The sequence below is a fragment of the Lissotriton vulgaris genome, unplaced genomic scaffold (assembly GCF_964263255.1).
Source record: "Lissotriton vulgaris unplaced genomic scaffold, aLisVul1.2 SCAFFOLD_261, whole genome shotgun sequence".
NCBI lineage: Eukaryota > Metazoa > Chordata > Amphibia > Caudata > Salamandridae > Lissotriton > Lissotriton vulgaris.
The window spans coordinates 1,668,745-1,693,946 of NW_028252546.1; the positions used below are offsets into that span (position 1 = coordinate 1,668,745).

General features: G+C 49.0%; 1 protein-coding gene across 1 annotated transcript in view; it reads left to right on the forward strand.

The window, feature by feature from the left end:
• LOC147662124 (WD repeat domain-containing protein 83-like) overlaps positions 1–25,202 on the forward strand; it is a 159,989-nt gene that overhangs the window by 71,813 nt on the left and 62,974 nt on the right. Inside the window, exons 5-8 of the mRNA XM_086951097.1 lie at positions 12,567–12,615; positions 21,210–21,336; positions 22,038–22,105; positions 22,266–22,374. Coding sequence (XP_086807223.1) covers positions 12,567–12,615; positions 21,210–21,336; positions 22,038–22,105; positions 22,266–22,374 — 353 coding nt within the window. The remainder of the gene's footprint in view (positions 1–12,566; positions 12,616–21,209; positions 21,337–22,037; positions 22,106–22,265; positions 22,375–25,202) is intronic.

Below are 25,202 nucleotides of genomic sequence, written 5' to 3' on the forward strand. Positions count from 1 at the left end.
ATCATCTATGGAGTGAGCGAGGAGAGGGAGAAAGGCGGGAAAAAAGAAGGAAAACCTGTGACGCGAGGCACGGGGTAAGCAAGAAGAGGGAGGAAGCACAGGAGAGATATGGTGGAAGCAAAAGGATATTAGGGAAAAGGAGAAGCCAAGGAGACATGAAGCAGAGGCGAGAGGGGAAGCGCAGGGCAGAGGGGAGGGGAGGTAAAACAAGGTGAGCTGAAATGAAGCAAAAGAAAGAGGAATTAAATGAGGAGAAGAAGGAACTGAGTAGAGAGAAAGAAAAAGCATTGTCGAGGCTTTCCAGGCCAGATAAGAAGTAGAATAAACGTGAATGGGGGGAGGAGGGAGGAGAAATGCGTCTCGGCCGGAGCAGGGGGCGGAGCAGGGAGAGCGGGCTTTGGAATGTAATTGACACGGCCGGCCGGTCGTGAAACTGAAAGCATGGCCGGCCGGCCGTGAAAGCCTTTGATGCGGCAGGGGAAATGCGAGACGGCGGGGAGGGGGCGGAGCGGGTAAACAAAGACGGACGTGCACGCGCTTTTAAGCTCAATGCGCATGCGCATTGAGCTTAAAAGTCACGGGCACTGCAAGGAATCGCCACGATTCCTTGCAGTGTGGATAAAGAGTGGATAAGTCCCAATACTCTCGCTTGCGAGACCTAAAAAGGGAGTGTATAGATCTTTCAGATGGAGTGTAAGAAGTCTAAAAAAAAGATTATGAAGAGAAGCAGCCTGATTAAGGTGAAAATAAGAGTCGATCTTGGAGGAAACATTGGGGTGTGCCCATGATCAGCTTGTCCTTATGGAAGACTGTGTTGAGTTCCTAGGAACTTAAGGCTTGAATATCACTAAATCTGTGTGCCAATGTGATAGATGCCAGGCAGGTAGGCTTTCTTGGTGTATGCTGCAAGGGGGCCTGATCAATAGGTTCATAGGGGGACCCATTAACTAACTGGGGGGGATAACTTTTAATGCCTTCCAGTCATTATTTAATTACAGGGACCCTGAAGACATTGATTTATGAAGGACATTTCCTGTAAGCTGTAATCGCAACAAGACATCCCCATAATGAAGAGATCTGCAAGTCTGGCCTGGTTAAATACAGAAGGTAAATAAGAACTACTTCTTCCTTGAACTTTGTTGGGTTCATTTTTTGCTCAATACACCTGATGCATAATTTCTCAGTTGGAAAGAAAACAAAACTCCAGTTGATGGGCATTTAACTTATTTTAATATGGCTTTACATTCCTGAGAAAGGTTTAGATGTCCACACTGTATGAGTTTGGGAACCATGTCACCAAATTCAGGGATGGGAAGCTGGAGTGCAGGTAATGGCTCTTGAACATGTGGAAAGATCCAGGCAGCATGGACGCCTCATGAGTGATTGCTCCAAAAGATGAAAAAGGTTGGTGAACCAATATTGGTGTGGTCATAAAGGCACCATGAGGATCATGCTTAGTCAGGAGTATGTCTGTTTGATAACTACTGATGGACTCAAAGGTATCATAGGAAATGTGTACAGTAACTTCCCTTATCAGTCTACTGAAAGATTTTTTGGTTGTTCTGGAGGTGGGATTTTCTGGTTTTTGGAGATTGTGAACAGATCTAGTTCCAGACATTCTCAAGCGTCGAAGATTTCACAAAGTACTTTGTTATGTATGGCCCATTCCTAATTTGCTTCGATAACTGTATTAAAGGGGGGAAGAGCATATGCCAGACAAGGCTTCCAGCAAACAGGCTACAGAGAACTTCACGGCTAAAAGCTACAGCTTTATGGAAGGATGCATCTAGTGAGCAATGCTAATAAAATGCATTTGAGGTAGCCAACTGGGCTGCAAAGCTCGTTTCTACAATAGGTACATGCCTCTGGAAAGTCCCTAGCGCACCATGCTCTGCTGAAATAAACAAAACCCAAGAGAGACTGCAGGCCTATCATGGCACACATTTTCAAAATGCTTGAGTTCATTCATCTGACATCTTGCCATTTCGTTGCCTATGGTAAGACCATCTAAGTGACAACAATGTGATTAGAATTTCTAAAACCAGTCAGTCTTTCTAGGTTAAAACTTGAGGGACCTAAAAACATCCAGGCCATGTTATTTCCCACGCTGATCAAACACATGGCCTTGTTTGAAAAACTGAAAGAGTAATTACCTAGTGAGGATTCCATCAACATTTTAGGATCAGAAGAGTTGATGGCGCTCAGCACCACTTTGTCCCTGTGGAAAAGTAAGTTGGGTTGAGTTGAGTCTTCAAGTTCACCAGATCCGATGATGTGTTTGCAACAATAAAAAACGGTTTCCCATGCTAAAATGACAGCAGAAGATTCCATTTGCCTAATTGAATTGTATGTTGAAGAGACTGCAAACAAGTTTACATACAAGTGGGGAGAAGGATTTCCAATTGGAGAATGTAAATGCTCAAGTGACTCAAAGTGCCCATAGACTATCGCTTTTTTCCAAGGAGAAAATGTCCAGGCATGTTGAGATAAGCAGCAAACCCTGGAAGATAATAACTAAGAATTCCTACATCAGTTAATTGTGCCATGAACTTAAGATACCATCTGTTGGACAGGCCACATGACGGGCCGCTCTCCCCCGGCTCGACCAAGCCCGAGCCAGTCATACAAGCACCACACACCACCATTGCACGTCCTACGTCCCCTCAGGGACACCTGCCCTCGAGCATGATAACCTCGTGGGTCCGATCCACGGCCGACCCACGCGCCCAGCCCGGGCCGCCATCTTGGACACTTCGCCACGAGGCCACCTGGCCCCCGATCGACCTCAACCCTGGGCCTAGCCCGGCCTCAGACATTCCGGCACCACCCTCCACCCAGGAGGCGAGCGAGCTACTTGGCCAGTCAATGGGAGAAAGAGGTGTCGATGGTTCTCCCCCGGCCAGTGCCGCTCGCCCATCGCCTCCCCGGGCGCTGGCTCCACCCCCCTGCTGGGTGTCTGGACTCCCTCATCCCGGACCTCCCGACCTCCAAGTGCGAGGGTCCGGACATCAAAGCACGCCAGCCCTATAACTGGGGCAGCTCCAGAGCAGGAAGGCAGTTGTATCTTGGAGTCGAGAGACGAAAGAAGAACTCATCCTGGACGGACTACTGGCGCTGCCGTAGCTCTGTCCTGTGCACCATCATCCTGCCTGTTGGCGCTGCCACAGCCGTCGTAACCTTCATCCTTCACCGTCGTCCGGATCTGCTGGCGAGGCCGCGGACCGTTGTAACTGTCATCTGCATCGGGACCTGCTTGGCTTCTCCACGGCCCGTCGACCATCCTTCATCCATATCGGGACCTGCTTGGCTTCTCCACGGCCCGCCGACCACCCTTCATCCATCTCGGGACCTGCTTGGCTCCTCCACGGCCCGATCAGCAACCACGCCGAGCTCGAGGATTGAGAGCTATTGAACTCATTGGTAACTAAGACTGTCCCGCTACCCTTTTCCTCAACCAGAGATCAGAACCGAGGGGACCCCTGAGTCCAGACCTCCTTGTATCATATCGACGTAACCTAAGAATTGCATATAAAGTCTCGTTAACCTTCAATCTTGTGTGGTGTCCGTCTGTGGGGGGGAAGTTACTTATCTGTACAGTCGTTGGAGACGGCTCTCCCTGGAGACCTCTCCCCGTAATCTCGGCCGACCCTCCCGGTCCGTCTAACATTGGTGGCCAGCGGCGCGATCCGAATCACCGCATAACGTACAGAGAGTAGCTCACCCCACAACGAACAACAATGTCGACTAAAGAGAGCGGATCAACTGAGAAGTTCCAAATGGAAAAGCTAGAGGAATACAGCCATCGTGAACTAAAGCAGTTCTGCATCGAACTAGGTATCGCTACCACCGGACTAAGTACCAAGGACGATTTTAAGCATGCCCTAGAATCTTGGGCAGAGACCGGGGATGTCGAAGCCCCGGAGCAAAGCACCGCGAAAAAAACCAACACGGCCCCTGAAGAGCAAAGAACGGGTCTCTCGCAAGACGAGATCCAAGAAAGAGAAAAAGCCCGACTACACGAACTTGAAATGGCCCGACTCAAGATGGACATAGAACTCAAATTGGCCGAGCAAAAAATAAACTTAGAGCACCTTCGCCTCCGAGAAGAAAGAGAGGAGAAACAGAGGCAAAGGGAGCTCGAGGAAAAAAGACTAACGTACGAGCACGAGCGGAACCTAGCCGAGATCAACCTGCGCAAACAGAATAAAGAATTAGGGGTGCCCGACAGACCGTCCACCCCCGGGACCACGGACAAAAAAGTGCACATCCCCAAGGATGTGGTCCGAGAATATTTTCGAGAAGACGACATCCAGCAATGGTTTAAGGCATATGAAATCGCGATGACTGCGCACCGGATCGATAGAGCCGACTGGGGAGCCGGCCTATGGGGCAAATTCCTCAATGAGGGCCGCGATACTCTGTTACAGCTCCCAGACCACCAGATGACCTCCTACGACCATATGAAAGCGGCACTCCTCACTCGCTATGGCCTCACGCCCGAGATGTACCGTCAGAGGTTCCGAGACTGCACACGCATTCCAGGTACAACTTGGGTGGACTATGTAACGTACTTCAGCCGAGCCTTCGAAGGCTGGATCAGAGGGAACAACGTCACGACCTACGAGCAGTTGTTCAATCTGATGGTATGGGAGCATCTGTCCAACAACTGCTTCATTGAACTACACCAACACCTCCTCGACAGCAAGTTAACCGATCCCCGGCAGCTCGCAGCCGAAGCTGACCGGTGGGAGATCACCCGAGTGGGCCGGAATGGGTCCTACGAGCAGAACAGGAACAACAATGGTCACCACCGATCCAGAGGAGGAGGAGGGGGCCAAGGACGAGGAAGAGACAACACTCCGGCCGCCCCCACTACCAGCACCACCCCCCCGGCCAACCGGGGCAGCACCCCGGCGCGACCGGGATACAGAGCCAATGTTACATGTCACCGATGCCAACGAGTAGGCCACTATGCAAATGACCCAAGCTGCCCGCAGTATCCGAGCCCAAGACCCCGCCAGGTGGCCGCCGCGGCACTAGGGGAAGAACAGATCTCCGAGGAACCAGAAACAGACGAGCAAGAGTATCAAGGGTGGGAGCCAGCCGCCATGACTCTCGCGTGCTTAGGGGGAAGAGACATGGTCCCGCGGGTCCCCCTACCCGCTAACACCCAGAAGTACAGCCAATGGGTGAGCATCAATGGACAACGGGCCGAAGCCCTTCGAGACACCGGGGCCAGTGTGACAGCCGTCCGCTGTCATCTGGTGACCCCAGAACAATATCTACCGAACATTCTCTGCCCTGTACGATCAGCCGACAACTCGGAGAGTCTGTGTCGGATGGCCTGCGTCCCCTTTGAGTGGGGAGGGGTCTCCGGCATGTTGAAAGTAACGGTCCGAGACGACGCCCCCGTGGACTGCCTCCTCGGAAATGACCTGGAAAGCTCCCCGTGGGCAGCCGTGGAGCGAAAAGAACACTTGGGGATGTTGGGCGTCCCAGACTGGGCGTGCGTCACCACCCGGTCTATGGCCGCCCGTGCCAACCATCACCCGGAAGAACCAGAATGGCCGGCGCCTCCGCCTCCGGTCGCCCCCGCCGAGACCCCCGACCAGGGCATCCCCCTCGAACCTGCTCAACCTTCCGACCTTGCTAATCTCGACCAGTGGGCTCAAGAAGGGGGGCCCACACAAGAACAATTTCGTCAGGAGCAGAAGACCTGTCCCTCCCTTGAGGGACTCCGACAACAAGCGCTCGCCCAAAGCGCAGGGGATACCTCCGGAACTCATTGGGTCTACTGGGACAATGACCTACTGTACAGCGAGCAACGAATCGCCGAGCTGGGGGCCAACCGAGTACTAGTGGTGCCACTCCGCTTTAGAGACTTCCTGCTACATCTGGCCCACGATGTCCCCCTGGCAGGGCACCTGGGACAAGATAAAACCTACAGCCGCCTAGTGACCCACTTCTTCTGGCCAAAAATGAGAAACGATGTGCACCAGCATTGCCGATCTTGCCCCACGTGCCAAGCCAGTGGGAAGAGCGGCCGCAAATTAAAGGCCCCCCTGCAACCCTTTCCCGTAGTCACGACCCCATTTGAGAGGGTCGGAATAGACATTGTGGGACCCCTAGACCCACGTACAAGACAAGGCCATCGCTTCATCCTAGTACTAGTGGACCACGCCACCCGCTACCCTGAGGCTATTCCTCTCCGGACCGTCACAGCCCCAGTGGTCGGCAGGGCCCTGATGGGGATCTTCTCCCGTGTGGGGTTCCCCCGAGAAGTCGTCAGTGACAGAGGCACGAACTTTATTTCCAAATACATGAAGTCCCTCTGGCAACAGTGTGGGGTCACCTACCGCTTCACGACCCCCTATCACCCCCAAGGAAACGGACTTGTTGAGCGGTTCAATCGCACTCTAAAAGGGATGATCGGGGGATTGGAAGAACCCCTCCGTCGCCAGTGGGACGTGCTGCTGCCGTGCCTCCTCTTCGCCTACCGGGAGGTCCCACAGAAGTCCCTAGGCTTCAGCCCATTCGAGCTGCTCTATGGGCACCCAGTACGGGGGCCACTCAGCCTGATCAAAGAAGGCTGGGAGTTGCCTCCGGCCAAGAGTCCTCCAGATGTCTTCCGGTACCTCCTCACCCTCCGCAACCAGTCCCAGCGGTTCAGAGACCTAGCGAAAGCCAACCTAGAGGCCAGTCAAGAGGACATGAAGAGATGGTATGACCAGAACGCCTCATCTATTGAATTCGAGCCGGGGCAACAGGTCTGGGTAATGTCCCCCACAGAACCGTGCGCTCTCCAAGACAAATGGACGGGACCCTTCAAAGTAATCGAGCGCAAGGGACCCGCCACCTATCTGATCGATATGGAGTCCGCCCGGAATCCGCTCCGAGTCCTCCACACCAACAGACTGAAACCCCACTTTGCACGAACAGAACTCAGCCTCTTGATGGCCACAGACAACGGGGTTGAGGACGACTCCGAGCCTCTCCCTGACCTCTTGCGGACCCAGGAGCAAGACGGCTCCGTGGATGGGGTCCGACTCTCGGAGACCCTCTCCCAGGAACAACGCCAAGAGTGCCAAGCCCTCCTATCACGGTTTGCCAGCCTGTTCTCCCTCACCCCAGGTGTCACTTCCTGGTGTGTGCACGATGTGGACACCGGAGACAGCCCTCCTATCCGCCACCGGGCCTACCGCGTACCTGATCGGGTACGGGCCTGCATCCAGGCGGAAGTAACTAAGATGCTCACGCTCGGGGTCATCGAGCCCTCCGACAGTCCATGGGCCAGCCCGGTCGTACTGGTCCCCAAAGCAGCCGCCCCCGGAACCACACCCGAACTCCGGTTCTGTGTCGACTACCGGGGCCTGAATGAAGTCACCAGAACGGACGCACACCCCATCCCCCGGGCAGATGAACTGGTCGACCGAATGGGCGCTGCCCGCTACCTCAGCATCTTCGATCTAACGGCAGGATATTGGCAGATCGGCCTCACACCCCGAGCACAAGAACGTTCTGCCTTCTCCACCCCCGATGGCCACTATCACTTCACGGTCATGCCCTTCGGCATGAAAAATGCCCCAGCGACGTTCCAACGGCTCGTCAATCAGGTCCTGGCGGGGCTCGAAGAGTTCAGCGCCGCCTACCTGGACGACATCGCTGTGTACAGCCACCACTGGACCGAGCACCTCCACCACCTCCAAGCAGTGTTGCAAGCCCTTCAGCGAGCTGGCCTCACGATCAAGGCCAGCAAATGTCAAATTGGACAAGGGTCAGTGACCTACCTCGGACACCAAGTGGGAAGCGGTCTAGTGGCCCCTCTTCAACTGAAAATTGCCGCCATCCAGAACTGGCAACCCCCTAACACTCAAACTGAGGTGCGAGCCTTCCTGGGCCTCACGGGCTACTACCGAAGGTTCGTGAAAGACTATGGTACCATCGTGGGGCCTCTCACCGAACTCACGTCGAAAAATCAGCCCAAGAAGGTGAACTGGACCCCAGAGTGTCAAGCGGCCTTCGAACAGCTAAAGGCCGCCATGTGTTCCGCTCCTGTACTCCAGGCCCCAGACTACAGCCGGGAGTTCGTCGTCCAGACGGATGCCTCCGACCAGGGCATTGGGGCGGTCCTGTCCCAGGTGAACACCGAAGGCCTTGATCAACCGGTGGCCTTCATCAGCCGGAGACTCCTACCACGGGAGCAACGCTGGAGCACCATAGAGAGGGAAGCCTTCGCTGTGGTATGGGCCCTCAAGAAGCTCCGACCCTACCTTTTTGGCACCCACTTCCGGGTGCAGACTGACCACCGACCCCTGCAGTGGTTGATGCATATGCGGGGGGAAAACCCAAAACTGCTACGCTGGTCCATCTCCTTGCAAGGCATGGACTTTACCGTTGAACACCGGCCTGGGTCTGACCACGCCAACGCGGATGGCCTGTCCCGGTTTTTCCGCCTCGACGAAGAGAGTCCCCAAGAGGATGGGTAACTCTCCCCGCCTTCAGCTGGGGGGGACGCATGTTGGACAGGCCACATGACGGGCCGCTCTCCCCCGGCTCGACCAAGCCCGAGCCAGTCATACAAGCACCACACACCACCATTGCACGTCCTACGTCCCCTCAGGGACACCTGCCCTCGAGCATGATAACCTCGTGGGTCCGATCCACGGCCGACCCACGCGCCCAGCCCGGGCCGCCATCTTGGACACTTCGCCACGAGGCCACCTGGCCCCCGATCGACCTCAACCCTGGGCCTAGCCCGGCCTCAGACATTCCGGCACCACCCTCCACCCAGGAGGCGAGCGAGCTACTTGGCCAGTCAATGGGAGAAAGAGGTGTCGATGGTTCTCCCCCGGCCAGTGCCGCTCGCCCATCGCCTCCCCGGGCGCTGGCTCCACCCCCCTGCTGGGTGTCTGGACTCCCTCATCCCGGACCTCCCGACCTCCAAGTGCGAGGGTCCGGACATCAAAGCACGCCAGCCCTATAACTGGGGCAGCTCCAGAGCAGGAAGGCAGTTGTATCTTGGAGTCGAGAGACGAAAGAAGAACTCATCCTGGACGGACTACTGGCGCTGCCGTAGCTCTGTCCTGTGCACCATCATCCTGCCTGTTGGCGCTGCCACAGCCGTCGTAACCTTCATCCTTCACCGTCGTCCGGATCTGCTGGCGAGGCCGCGGACCGTTGTAACTGTCATCTGCATCGGGACCTGCTTGGCTTCTCCACGGCCCGTCGACCATCCTTCATCCATATCGGGACCTGCTTGGCTTCTCCACGGCCCGCCGACCACCCTTCATCCATCTCGGGACCTGCTTGGCTCCTCCACGGCCCGATCAGCAACCACGCCGAGCTCGAGGATTGAGAGCTATTGAACTCATTGGTAACTAAGACTGTCCCGCTACCCTTTTCCTCAACCAGAGATCAGAACCGAGGGGACCCCTGAGTCCAGACCTCCTTGTATCATATCGACGTAACCTAAGAATTGCATATAAAGTCTCGTTAACCTTCAATCTTGTGTGGTGTCCGTCTGTGGGGGGGAAGTTACTTATCTGTACAGTCGTTGGAGACGGCTCTCCCTGGAGACCTCTCCCCGTAATCTCGGCCGACCCTCCCGGTCCGTCTAACACCATCTAAAGTACCTGCAATGAACTGGATTGAGGTGAAGCAATTTTTTCTTACAAAGAGGACCATAGTCTATGCCCTGGCAGTGGGCTCCACAATTGTTTAGGCAGAAGTCTGTTTTCATGGTTATCGCAGTAGAAAGTGCCTGAAATGGTTGACCTTTAAGGATATTCTCCTCCTAAAGACAGCATAAGACTATTAAATATTCTGGGAATTATCTTCTTCGACTGCGACTTCTGAAGATAACCTCGATGTTCCAGGTGAAGATATGCTAATAAACGGAACGATCGCCAACAAGCAAGCAACACTGCATGCTGGGAAATGCAGGCCAACTGTGGATGCAGAGACAACTCCGGGCCAGGTTTTCAAGGTAGCCTATACTACTTCAGTAATTAGGTAACTGACAAAGGACTTTAAAAGAAGGGACTGTGAACAACAGTGGCACTTTTAAAACAGAGGGGCATTTGAGAAAGGAACCCTCCGAAACGCGTCTTGCCTAATGTTTTACAATAAAGACTGGTGTACTCCGAGCCCCGTGGTGCCGCCTCTTTCTTCATCTGTGTGGAGGAGAAAAGCCTTGGAATAATTAGCATGTCTGTTCGGCACGCGAGGACGGCCCTTCTGCAAGCGTTACGGGAGTCGTTAGGGATGAAGGAGACTCCCCGACCGCCTCGCACGAAGCCCAACAAGGAGGACAAGCTGCAAACCTGCAGTCCATACCTTATGGAGAAATGCCCTTACTTCACGGACATTCCTTACTCCGCGGCGGGCACACCTGCGAGGCTTGAAGTGCGGGACTCGGAAATGGGAGAACACCATCATGCCCAGAACAGATGCTGGAGTCCTTACCCACAAACTTGGCAAGTTAGCTACTCAATCGAGGAAAAAGATATGCTAATAAACAGAACGATCACCTACAAGCAAGCAACACTGCATGCTGGGAAATGCAGGCCAACTGTGGATGCAGAGACAACTCCGGGCCAGGTTTTCAAGGTAGCCTATACTACTTCAGTAATTAGGTAACTGACAAAGGACTTTAAAAGAAGGGACTGCGAGCAACAGTGGCACTTTAAAACAAGATGGAGGCAACGCATAACCAAAGCGTAATGATGAAGTGTTGCAGTTAACGCATAGTGCTAAAATAGCCAGTACTTGCCTGTTGTTTTTAGAAAACAGAGAATCCAAAAGATTTCCAGCAGGAGGATGTGGAGCGATATTGCACAGGTTTGCACGCTGATGAGTCCAGTGTGTTGGGGATCGTCACCAATTCTATAAAGAAGCCTCCACACATGAAAGGGCAAGTTCATGTATTTATTGTACTTCCAACCCACTTGCGAGTAACTGTCAGGAACACTTCAAAAGAAGCCGGAGGGAAGAGAGGGGAGGGGGGAGGAGAAATGCGACACGGCGGGAAGGGGAGGGGGCGGAGCGGGACAAAAAACAAGCTGGAGGGAAGAGAGGGGAGGGGGGAGGAGAAATGCGACACGGCGGGAAGGGGAGGGGGCGGAGCGGGTAAACAAAGACGGACGTGCACGCGCCCGTGACTTTTAAGGTCAATGCGCATGCGCATAAGCTTAATGCGCATGCGCATTGACCTTAAAAGTCACGGGCACTGCAAGGAATCGCCACGATTCCTTGCAGTGCAGATAAAGAGTTGATAACTCGCAATACTCTCGCCTTGCTCGATGCGCATGCGCATCGACAGGCGAGACCTAAAAAGGAAGAAACGGGATGACAAACTTTAAGCATAAGGCTTATACTAGCCATTAATAGCCCGGAGCTACTCAATTGACTTCGATAGAGCTCCCAAGTTCCAATGTTCTAATATAGCCCGCAGTAACGGGCTATCCCGGCCATGAAAGGCCTTTTCCGGCGTTAAAGGCTAGAGCCGAATGCAGGGGCATTAACAAGGGAGCGGGCCTTTAATGGCCGGTATAGCCCAGCTACAGCGGGATGTAAAGCTATTTAAACGTTCAGTCAATAGGGGGCAGAATGTTTTCATCCCATTTAAAGCCCTGCCTTTCAGGGGCTTCCTGAACATGCAGGCAGAACTAATGGATGCCCTCAAACGGCAAATCTAATTGGTACTGCTGTGCTTCAGGGAGGAGCCAGCGAATGTGTATCCAAGCCTGGGAAAGTGAAGTGGCGCTCTTATTGATTTTACAGAATGCCATTTCGGCAACACCCAGAGAGCAGCGTGCACGCGTGCTGAAATTATTTTTTTACCTTCAGCAACAATTTCTTCACCCGTCGGGCATTTTTTGTAATGTTATTATTGAATTTAAAATATATATATATGATTTTTTTGACGGCGATGGAGAAGAGTCTCCAACCCGCTTACGATCACAATGACCGTGTTCTACATTGTAATCTACACGAAGGCACAGGTTACATACCCGATGCTGGTTAGATTGTGACAACTTTGTGTGACAATCTAAATGGCCTATTTCCCTCCCCAGGTCTAAAAAAGTCATTCTCAAAGGACCTACAAGGTGTTCTGATCGTGAAGGTTATTTGTGTGTTGATCCGATGTGTCTAGTTAATGTTGTAGTCTCAGCTGAGTCGGACGCTGTGCTGTATGTAGCTTTAGGTGCTCTCCAGCTTCAGCTCCTTTCTAATTCCACACATTAACCTTGTGTTATTTTTTCGGACGCCACACATCTCTGAAGATTAAGCACTAGACATTATCTCTGATCCGATGACGCAAAAAATGCTCCTTGGTGCCGAAGTCCGTGTTTTGATGTATTGAAAGTTTCGGCTACGCGAGCGAGTCCTCCTCGAAACACAAGGTTACGGTTTAAAGTGAAGAAGTTGTAACATTCTGAAACCAACACTAGATGGCAGGATTGTGTAGCGTATGTATGTGATGTACAACAGCACATGCAGCTAACATTCTATGTTGATGGAGAGGGGACAAAATACTACTAAAACATTTCTTTTCTCTCTAACAGAAGGTGAACTGTGTGCAGTTCAACGAGGAAGCAACGGTGATACTGTCAGGTAATGAACCCCACAGCCTTAACCTGCACGTCTAAAAGTTTTCTTTAGTGCACAGATACACCCTGGTGAACTTGTATTTTTCGTAGGCCTTTTCTGGTTTTAGGTGTATGCATAACCTTTTCCGGGGAGAGGGAAATAGATATACATACTTTCTTAGGATTGTGTTATGATGGGTACGCAACTCTCTTCAGCACCGCACTCCCTCCCAACTGCCCCCCACACCAACTCGAGTTTAATATGTAAACGATATTCTTAACTTACTTATTGCAGCCACAACATGCTGTTTAAAATTGTTAACGAGACTGCGTGTTCTTATAAGAACATGTAGAATGTATTTAATAGGATCACTCCATTGGGTGTCTAATCAACTGAATGTTAAAATAGAACATACATACCTCTGTTTAGGTCGAAGCCTACCAGACAGCGCAGTTGTCTGGTTTGCTGAAGACATCTTGGGCATTCAGAAAGCTAACCTAGGAATGCATTCCGCCCATTGCTGACCATTGGCTTTGTGGTTTATAATCTAACACACAAAGATTGGGGAATGTGCCCTCGCCATTGTCAACAATAAAATAAGTAAATATGCTCACTGAAACAATGACCTACCACCAGGCCAAGCTATAGCACTACTGGTGTCTGGTGAAACACTCTATGCCCTTCATTCTATGCCTCTCCACTCTACTCTGCACCACTCTACTCTCTGCCAATGCACTCTATACTTCACCGCTCCACTCTACCCTTTACGACTGCATTCTAAGCCACTTCACTCTACTCTGAAACAATCTCCTGTACGCCACCACACTCTACGCTACGCCACCACACTCTACGCCACTCTACTCTGCGCCACTCAACTTTACGCCACTCTACTCTGCACCACTCTATGCAACTGTGCTTTATGCCATTAGTTTATGCTACCTCACTCCACCCTGCACCTCTCCAGTTCACGATACTCTGGAACAATCTACTCTATGCCCCTGCACTCTACTCAACACCACTCCACTCTGCACCACGCAATGCTGCTGCAGTCTGTCACTGCACTCTGTGCTGTGCCTCTCTACTCTGCACCACTCTACGCCACTCTACTCTAAACCTCTGCACTCTATGCCAATGCACCCAACACCACTTTACTCTACACAACTGCACACTATACTCTAAACTGTGCCACTCTACTCCATACCACTCTATTCTGCAAGGTTCCACTCTCAGCTACTGCACGCTATGCCATTCTACACCACTGCACTCTGCCACTCTATTCTACTGCTCTGTACTCTACCCCACTCTGTGCCTCTCTATTCTGCAAGACTGCACTCTCTGCCACTGAACTCAACACCACTCTACTCTGTACTGCTGCACTCTATACCATTGTGCTCTACGTCACTGCACTCTACGCCACTCTACTCCTCTGCACTCTACTCTGCACCAATACACTCTAAACCACTCCACTTCACTCTACTCTGAAACAATCTACTCTACGCCACTGCACTCTATGCCACTCTACGTCAATGCACTCTATACCACTGTACTCAAAACCAATGCACTTTACACCAATCTACTCTGCACCACTGTACTCTACAATACTCCACTCTATACCACTGTACTCAAAACCAATGCACTTTACACCAATGCACTTTACGCCAATCTACTCTGCACCGCTGTACTCTACAATACTCCACTCTATACCACTGTACTCAAAACCAATGCCCTTTACGCCAGTCTATTCTGCACCACTGTACTCTACAATACTCCACTCTATACCACTGTACTCAAAACCAATGCCCTTTACGCCAGTCTATTCTGCACCACTGTACTCTACAATACTCCACTCTATACCACTGTACTGTACTCAAAACCAATGCACTTTACGCAATCCACTCTGCACCACTGTACTCTACAATACTCCACTCTATGATACTCAACTCTGACGCTCTACTCCATTAAGATCAACTTCACTCCATGGCGCTCTACTCTTCAACACTACTCCACTCTATGCCACTCTACAACAACTCTCCATTCTACGATGCTCTATGGAACTCCCTATATACCACTCCATGGCACTTTACTCCACTCTATTCTGCCATTCCATTTTCCTATTCCACTTTCCTACACTACACTACTCCACTCTATGACAATCTAATCTGCTTTACGCCACTTTACTTTACAACACTCTACGTAATACCCTCTACGCCACTCAACTCAGCTGTACACAACTCCACGAAACTCTACTCCACTCTGACAGACTATGCCACTAAGCTCGCTTGCCACATGGCTAAAACATATTGGCAAAGCCAATAGCTCTTGCATAGGGGAAACCTGTTGGCTTTGTAAATGCTTGTTTTTGTATGGAACCGGCCAAAGAATGACAAATTTAGTAGCCATCAATCCCAACGTTTTTTTCCCTTTCATTTATACCGGGGAGGAGTAGTCTGACTAGGAACAGATAGATTTGTATTTTTTTTCTTTCTCACCTTTCTACTGGTCCTTTTATATGGATAAACTGTTTGTGTGTGTTTGTCAGACTACTTGACTCATCTTGAGGGATCCAGGGATGTAGTTAAAAGTCTGGGTTGGTCCAAGAACTGTCACACACCATGGCTATTCACATGGAGGCCAGTTTTGCAGGTCAGGGTAAAAGAGCTGACAGTGTTGCATCAGAATTGTGATACAGGAGAAACCTAGTGGACAAAAGGAAAATTAAAGAAAGCATGCTAAAAGCAAACCCATCTTACAGCTGGTGTGAGGGGTTCTCTATTTACAGGAGGGGGAGCTCATGCTCCATGTGTCCGGATTAATCACACTGCGAATGTCCACAGTCCTGAAGACTGTCACCTAATATAACCTTAAAGGCCTTGTGCGTGGGGCTATACCGCTTGTTAATGGCCCAGTACCTGAGTTATAAGCCCGAGCTGCAGGTGAAGGCCTATTATAGCCCGAGACGCAAAGGCAATAAGGCTTCGTAGAGCATTCAACCCACTGAGGGTAGAATGTTATAAATTAAAAAGACAAACATTAAGCGTAAGGCTTATACTAGCCATTATAAGCCCGGAGCTACTCAATTGACTTCAGTGGAGCTCCCGAAGTAGCGGTCTATCCCGGCCATTAAAGGCCTGCTCCAGCGTTAAAGGCCAGAGCCGAAGGTGAGGGCATTAACAAGGGTGCGGGCCTTAAATGGCCGGTATAGCCTAGCTACGGCGGGATATAAGGCTATTTAAACGTTCCGTCACTAGAGGGCAGAATTTCCTAACACATAAAATAAAGGCCTCAGTGAGCCCAAGGGGATTTAAATCCCCTCTGGCTTCATGAGGCTTTTGTTCACAGCAACACCTGTGAACAACAACATTGAATTGTTGATGCTCCAGGCTTCTTCCGGACATTCGAAGCCCGGAGCACTCCATTGTCTTCAATACAGAGCTCAATATTACAATGTTCAAATAAAGGTTGCATACTCTGTGGACTTAAAAGATGCCGCTCTCATTCCCTAGTGCAAGTGAAGGTGATTCTGAAGCCACCCTTGTGGTTTTAGTCTTTGAAACGACACCAGTTTTACCCCAAGTGACTGGTCATTATTTGAGGACTTGATTAGATGGCGCTTAAACATCAGGCAGTGTCCTCTCACAGGAGCAGTTCAGCTCAGTGAAACTGAAGCCAGGACTCGAGGTCACTGCACTCTTGAGCTGTGCCCCTCTGTATCATAGAGAGAATGAGCTAAATAAAGGTTTAGCTGCCACCCAACCTTCTTACAGCACTGCTGAAGAGCTTTCCTTAACCCACTTTGCCCTATGTGTGCCCATATGAGAACTTAAAGACATTATGGAAGATTGCAAGCAAATCTACCAAGGCATCAGTTATCCTCTGAACAAGGAGGTGAAATTGCAGATTGACAAAAGAATGCATCCATTGTCTTTTTTTGGGCCAGCTCCTTTAATGCCTAAAACAGCAGAACAGCAAAAATCAGTTGAAGAAAGTATGCACTGACTCCTCGGCTGCTACTGTTTCTGGTGTACAACTCTTCTTATTAGCAAGTTAAAGAAAGATATTTTCACCACAGCTGAAAATGGACACGTTTTCATCATCCAGAGGCGAAAGTATTGCAATTCCCATTGCCAAAGGCAGTCCACTACAAAATAGCTAAGGTGATAGTTACGCATGTTTATCTTATAACATCGAAGTGGGTGGGAAATCGGCCACGGTATCAAGGAAGGAAATCCAGAGGGTATCCGTAGAACCGTGGGATTTTCCATTGCCATTTCACACCTTGCTGATCACAGGTAAATAAAGAGGTGGAATATTTCGTGTGTATTCAAAAGAAGGCTCTCCAAATTAAAGAAAAGCAAACGATGGCCATGGAATAGGCCCTGTTTGTTTCCTTTCAAGGCTACTCGAACACATGCATCCCTCATGTACAGTTTATTTATTTATTTTGAAAGTTTTATATAGCGCGAACAAGATCTTTGCAGATATCAGAGCGCTTTACAAGACACGGGGGTGATAGAGTAATACAATGTAATAGTTGAGGTAGTTAGGTAGTTACATAGTAGTTACATAGTTACATAGGTAGGTCAAAAAAACATGAGGTAGGTCACAGGTGAGGTAGTGTCGGTACAAGGTGCATAGTCAAACAGTTGTGCCAATAATATAAAGTACAAAAATAAGGAGCATATACTTGCTTAAGCGTGTTTACAATTTTTTGGAGATAGCATAAAAGAGGGCATAGTTGAGGTGGGTGATGCAGGATGTGTAGTCACATAGGTGCATCAGTAGTACAAGAGTAGGGATCGTTGAGGTGGTGTAGGTACAGTGTGTAAAATCAGGCAGGTGCGTCAACAATATAACAATATACAAAGAGGGAACGTAAACAATCAAGTAAGTCGATAATACAAGTAATACATAAAGACCAAGGTGGTCAGGCAGGTCTTACAGAGCAGATTCATGAGAGATACAGAATAATAGATCATGTGTGTTTAGCCATGAGGAACGCTTTTACTTCTTTCTTAAAAAGTTTGTTGGAGGAGATGAGCCTGGTTTCAGGGGGGAGTGAGTTCCAGATCCTGGGTGCCATTCCTGAAAAGGAGCGTTTATAGGTTTTTTCCTTCCGAAATCTTCGAGGCTTCAGTAGAAGATTGTTTGTGCTTCTAGTAGTTCTAGAGCCACCCGAAATTGTCAGCTTTTGTGGTGGTCGTGGTTTTGTGATGTTCCATAGAAGTAACCATATTCTACCATGAAACCTGGGCTTGCTGAGCCTATGAATCTTTAGTGGGAGAGCATAAAAGATTAGAGTACAATGTCAGGGTAAGCTAGAGGAAGACTAAAACCTCAGAAACCCAACCCAGTCCAAGGCAAACACTTGAAGTCAGTTCTGGTTGCCTTTAAAGCAAAACCCACTGATGGTGGTGGGCTGGGACATCACCATAGAAACAGCACCCAGATCACCCCATTGTCACTCTCACATGTCTCCATTTAAAGGGGAAAACACCTGACGTAGAAGACCAATACTCTTCACTATGATGAGGAGTATGGCTACCAGTGGCGTGTTCCCGGCAAGGGCAGTGGCAGCTCAGCGGCTGCCCTGAGGCAGTAAATTGGGCTTGGGGTGAGAAGAACCATTGAAGGTTCACTTGAGAGAGGGGCAGAAGTCCAGCTGGGCTCTGAGTCCTAATACCCTTTTTTAACCTCCCCCCTTACCCATTGGTGCTGCTGAAGGTTTTTGGCATCACAAGCTTTGAGCTGGTTGTTTTGACTTGTACTATTTTCTGTTTTATGGTTGTTGAAAGGAACATTAGGCTAAAACGACACATGTACAGACGTGCCTTTGAAATGCTGAGGTTAGTGAGCAGGTGAAAAAAAAGGGGTTGGGCGGGGGGATTTGCTTGCGCACTCTTTTATGTGTGTCTAGTGGCATTTGTGCTTACGAAGTGTTTTGTGTGTGTGCTCCTGGGTGTTTCAACCCCTTCACACAAACTTCCATCTCATCTTGCCATCCCCACCTCAGTGCTAAATAAACAAAAGTGCATGACAGATATTTCATATCACCCTTTTTATTCTGCATTCAAGGATAAGATGCCAGGCCTGCATGACTACCTATCCCTCACGTACAGTTCAGAGAAGGCAGACCTTTAACAATCCCCTTCCCTGCCCTCTGTTGGTAGTGCACCTCAGCAGTCTACCATGCTGTCACCCTCTGCTGCAAAATCTTACTTGTCCAGATGGATTACACGGAAACGGCAGTAACCTGTCACTGTCCACTTCGGGGGTATTCTTGTCAAAGCATTAGGTAGTCCATCAGATCATTAGATCCATGCACCAGGAAGCCTCTTTCAAGAAATATGGACACGGATTCTGCAAATGACCAGCTGAAGCACAAATAGATATATGATTAAATATGTCTGGCTCTGCGTAAGTAAGGGGTAGGGAAAAGATCATATCGCAGGATTGGGGGTTTTCCTGTGGGTATTCGGCTACAAGGAAGAACGGTTCTTTATTTGAAGGACAGATTGGCACACACCTCTCAGACATTGTACTCAACAGGTACAGGACAACAGAACAGGTAACTGGTAAGCTTGTCTGAGAGAAGATAAACAGGCAGCTTCACAGACTGCTATGATGTGCTATTCTCAGCAATATTGTTGGATGGGTTATTCCATGTGACATGTGCCAGGCAACCAGTCCTCTTGGGTAGAGGCACCTACAAAACGTGGAGTATTAGATTATCGAGGGAAGTATGGCTAAGTTTCAGGCAGAGGGCAGTGGGGTGCATTGTAACTCATGGAAACTCTGGCGGCCATTTATAAATGATGTCTGTATTTAGAAATAAATGGTCTTTGACCCAGAGCACCTGGTGGTCATCTCCGAAGGCAAATACAAAGCGAAGATTAAAGAATAAGGGAATCCATTGTGAAAATCATAACTTGTTTAAGAGGAGGGAAGTAAGATACTCCATTATAGAGAATTTCTCTGATCAGAAGAGTATTTTAAGTTCAGAAGGTGGTGGAACAGGCCAATTATTTTCAAACTCTGAAAACCATCTTCATATAAACGTTCCACATGATTGGATCATTAGAAGTTTCGTCTTTTTCATTGTTAATTTCGTCATTAGTTTTTAATTTTGGGTGTTTCGCTTTTTTTGTAAAAAAACGCCTTTAAAGATGTAGCGCTTTTACTTTGATGTAATAAAAAAAAGGCTAGTCATAGCATTCGCTATCGGTGTTCACTCTGGAAAGGAAATGGGGAAAAAAGAATTGAATGGTTAAGGATCATTTGTGTGGATTTCTTGGATAAGCCTTGTGTCTCATAAGTGTGGTGATGTTCCATATAGTGACATATTAAATACTCGCATTTAAAGTAATGCCACACCCTTAAGCAGATGCAAGCCAAATAATTACTACTGACAGCGGAAGAGAAGAGGTCCTTTTAGTTTGAGTACTTCAAGTTCTCTACCGCTACAAGTGTTCCTAGAAGAATTAAAGATCTTCATCCCACGGGGACACACAGGTAGCACTAGGAAAAGGGAAAGCTCACAAGCTTGTACTTGGTATGCTAGTCTCATTTACAAAGAAGTCCACCTGTTCTGCAGCACCTTGGTAGAATGAGCCTGTAAGCGGTGAAGGAGACTTCTAGCTACATTAAGCAATCCTTTATCCAGAGGCTCTTTTTTTAACTAAACCCACTTCAGTTGGAATTTTTTCACTTGTTTACTGATTTGCATGACATAAACTTGTCATCTTAGGCCATCTCCTCACGCCCAGGTGCCCACTTCCCTGGAACAATAAAGTAATTTAAATGGTGGAAAGTGAAACATGAATTTGCTCCAAGTTACAGAAAGGCAACGGATGCAGCAAGGTTGTGCGAGCAAGGGGATAAGCCGTCTAAGACAAAAGAAGGATATTCAGGATTTTGTGAACCTTGAAAATCGCTGTAAATCAGTAGTTCTACCGCCCTGCCAAATCCACAGTTCCCTGACTCATCTAGACTTGACAGAACCACCTGAATTGCAAGGACTGAGGCCCATCCACCCCAAGGCTGCCAGTTAGAACATCCGATAACACGTCCTCCTCGTCGCAGCCAGGGCCGAACTGGAAACGCAAACCAACCCCGGCACTTAAGTCTGACCGGCTGAAAGGGGGTGGGGGGTGGCTGGTGGGGAAACGCAGTGGCTGCTTTTGGTAAAGGGGGTGCCTGTACCAAAACCGGCCCACACCGGTCCAAAACCGGCCCTCAACCTTCCGGCCCACTGGGAAAACGCCTGGTGCCCGCTACGGTAAATCTGGCCCTGATCACAGCGTTCCAGTGCTTATTTTTCCTGCCTGTAGAGACACATCAGTGCACACTTTAAGCTGGGCAAATTGCTATAGCTAGATGGTCTACGTGCCAATAATTGTTCCCCAAAATTGCTCTTACTGTCTCTGTGGGGCCACTTTCGGTGAAAATGTGATGCCCAGTCTCCGGTAAACTTGTTTTGGCAGGTGGGCTTGTCAGACCACCCAAAAATCTGTAAAATGACTCCCAACGGAACCTAGGATGCTTTTCACTCATGCAAGTGAGTTTGGGGAAAAGGTGGTAAGTACTCAGTCTTAATCTTGATGATATGATTTATGTTTCAGGTTCCATTGATTCGACCATCAGGTGCTGGGATTGTCGTTCACGCAGGCCAGATCCTATTCAGATCATGGACGAAGCGAAAGATGGAATATCCAGCATTAAGGTGTCCGAGCACGAGATCATGTCTGGGTGAGCTAGCCGCAGGCTGCTACCTTGCTTTACTGTCCGCAGGTCTGTTGATTATATCTGGAGGCAAAAAGCTTACAAGAAAATCACCTTTGCATGATTCATTGTGTAGGTAGGAAGGAGGACAAAGCATTTGTTTGTTATTCAGAGAAAGCTGGGTTCTAAATGCTTTCAGTTTCAGCAGAAAGGAGAAATTAGATTCAGAGATGTACAGAGATGTGATCAGGAGGGCACAGTTATAGCGGAGGTGGAGAAGCTGGGATTAGAACGCAGGCATTCTAGTCCTAGAGGTGCAGGTTAGTCATTGGACCACATCTCAATCAGATGAATTTAAGTCAGTTCTCCTAGACTGTTTGACTTACGAATTGAGCCCTCATCTCATTGTTAGCAAGGATGCATTTATGCAATGTTCCCAGTTACGATGGGATGCAGTTTGTTCAGAAGGTACTAATCAATGTCTCTGTATGATTGCAAAAACTCCTTCCAGTCTCGTGTTTTGCAAGGATAATCCCTAAAGAAAGGCACAGCTAAAGTTAACCCATTCTCTGGAGTAGAGTGGATAGTTCCGTTGTTTTCTTCATTTTAACGCTTTGCACTGAAGGCTCCTGATACAACTCCTGTGACGCACGTGTAGGATCTTGAATTCTTCGAAGATCTGCTTTTGTTGCCCATTTAACACCTTGTTTGCCCTCTTTACTCCATAGATCTGTAGATGGGCAGGTGCGGCGCTATGACCTGCGCATGGGGGAGATGTGTGCAGACTATGTTGGAAGTAAGTTCATGTTGTATTGTAGCCAAGAGACTTGTAATGATTAATGTAAGTGCCTGTGTTCTGCAATGCTGATGTTTTACCAGGATGCCTCTTGCATGAATATTCATGAGTATTCAGGTACTGCTGCCCATGAGTGACTGTCCGGTTTTTCTGCTTCCAGGTCCCATTACCTGTGTGAGCTTCAGCAAGGATGGACAGTGCTCCCTGGCTGCCAGTTTGGATTCCACCCTTCGGCTGCTGGATAAAGATACAGGCGAGCTGCTGGGAGAGTAAGAGCATACCTTAATAATGACCCTTACTGTCCCTTGCAACGCGAACACCAAAATACAGATAGGAAAGCATGTTTACCACCACTCCCTCTCCCGTAAGGTAATCTTTCCACTACGTATATGGTGAGCAAAAGTGCACTCAGAATGGCATGCTATTCTAGGTGGACTTGTAAGTCCTGTGCAGTTTTGCAGCATGAATCTTTTCTAGATTGACATGCTGTGCATCATTTTGCCTATCTAGTGGCTGGGTCCAGAATGATCCTTTCTGTAGTGTTTTGTTTGTCCTGCATAGGCATAATCAAGCACCATTTGATAGTATGTCCCTCCCCTTGTGGTGATAGATGTACATCCGGAAGGGGTTCTTTTGCATGGTCGCCATCTTCAGATTCTCTTTTCCGTTACTGGATCTGGAAGCAAAAAGGAGACGATCCAGGAGAGTTGGCGAGTTGCATCAGAGGATCGTCAGTGGAAAGTTTGGAAAACTGAGCAAAAGTTACCAGAACAACGAAGCATACTGAAAAAATGGGTTAAACGCCGGCGTGACTGTTTTTCACCAAAAAAAAGAATGCTGAAGAGACAGTATGTGGCAAGGTACTCCGGTCCGTGAGGCATGCACAGAGCTCTACCCAAAACCATGAAGGTCAGGGATAAATGGAGTTTTGAACACTATGTGACGATTCAGTCGCAGCACAGAAGGGACTTCACTCAAGGACCTTTGCCTGTCCAGTGATGAAGAGGAAAACACCAAGGAAACAGAGTTGTGGACGATGAAGGGTCCAATATTGTAGTCTTCAACCTCTAAAGGCTGGAAGAAGCTAAGAAGGCATCGGAGAGAAACACCAAAAGGTAACAATGCACACACTCAGTGGGGCAGAGTTAACAGCAACAGACTTTAGGACCTCATTGTGGTCGAGGCACTTGATGATTGAAGGGTGGCAAATGCAAAAAGAGCCTCACGGGTCAAAGACCAAGGACACTGCAGGAGGCAAACTCTCTGAGCCTGCTTTGACGCTAAATGGCAATCTGGACTGGGTGGCGGTCAATGAGGCAAAGTACAGGAAGCGACCGCCTTCGAAGAGGAAGACTGTGACAATGCTCAAAGTCGAAGAGGTGCTAAAGGTCAAATGAAATAACCGTTGACTCGAAGCCAAAATGTCGTCCCCCTTGCAAAAGAAACCCAGCATTGACAAAGCCAATAGATCTCGCCTATGCAAGTTCTACTGACTGTCAATGTTTTTTAGTCTGAAAGTGGGTGAAAAAGTGCTATGACGTGGCTAGCATTGACAGCATCATATCCTTTTTTTTAATTTCTTTTTTTACTTTCAGCCATGATGCCAACCCATTTGCTTTGTCAATGCTAAGGAAAAAAGCGAAATGACCCTGCCTGTGCTGACCACTTCCTAACGCTTTTTTTCTGGCAGTAGGGGAAGGGGCAAGCAACAATGAGAAGAGCTCATTGAGTAAGACACGCCACAACAGGGCTGAGGATGGGGTACGGGTCAGCAACGCCAGGGGAGGTGTGCGGGGGAACACGGGTGCACAGGAGATAGGAACGACAACAGAAAGGGGCGAGAAGGGAGCAAGCAATCACCCACTCCTCACCTCGAATATTGGACTGATGCTGTAGTAAAGTGGCTTTACAGTGGAGATGATTCAGAAAAGGGGGTGGTGATGGACAGAGTTTCTGAGTTAAGCAGAATACTCCTACCCAGTCAACAGATCAGGGCTTGATCCATCACCGTTTTTTAGCTCACTGCACCATCCCAGCTCAGAACCTGGCTACATGCAAATTAGTCTGTCCCTCTCCCAGTGCATCATGGGAACAGGGCAAACCAAACTACCAAGCCAATTCTTATACTGGGACATGAGTCCCTTTCTCACTGCACCATCAGGATTCAAGCAAGCCGGGCCGAAGACGGCTGAAATGCCAGAAACCGGTCCCCGGTAGCTTGTCTCCTTTCTGGTGAAGAATTGGCTTGGTAGTTTAGTCTGCCCTGTTCCCATGATGCACTGGGCCAGGGACAGGCTGATTTGCAAATAGCCAGATTCTGAGCTGGGATGGTGCAGTGAGATAAATAACGGTGATGGATCAAGCCCTGATCTTTGGACTGGGTAAGAGTGGTCTGCTTAATTCAGACACTCTGTTCATCACCACCCCCCTTTCTGAATCGTTTACAGTGGAGAAGCATATATCAGGCAGAAAGTGGTCATTCAATCTTTCAGTGTTGTGGAGCAGTGCAAGCTTCTACATTGCACACTGTGCACCAGACTTGCTGAGGCGAATGGATGAAGAGCAGTACCAATATAAAATCACCAAGAGGGTTTCATCATGAGCGGAGAACTCTGAAGTTTTATCTTGTTTCTTGATGTGGGCTGCCAAGGACGTCACAGGGATGACCAACTCCCTCTGTGAAGTCAGGAAGGTCACAGAGGCCCAGTATTATTACTGATTAAAGTGATATGTTTTGCTAATTTCTCAATGAACTGAGCAGAGTGTTCAGAAATTTGAGACACATGCCATTCTGCATAATTTTGTGCCTACACTGCCTTCCAGCCAGTGCCTAACAGCAAAAATATTTTCAAATCCCGTGCCGCAGTACAAATTAAGGCAACAAGTTTTATTGCGCTTTAGGCCTTTCTTCAATGTATGATATTCGCCTAATTAAGCCAAATTAAAGCTTTCATTTTTTCACTTGCAGAGTGGTGGTACAAGAGAGGGAAATACTTTATTGAATGTGTTATTCTACAATGTTTCACTTTTACCCTTGGTTTACTGGGTCCCTGTTGTTCCAGGTGTATAATTTGTAAAACCCATTGCTTCAATACTT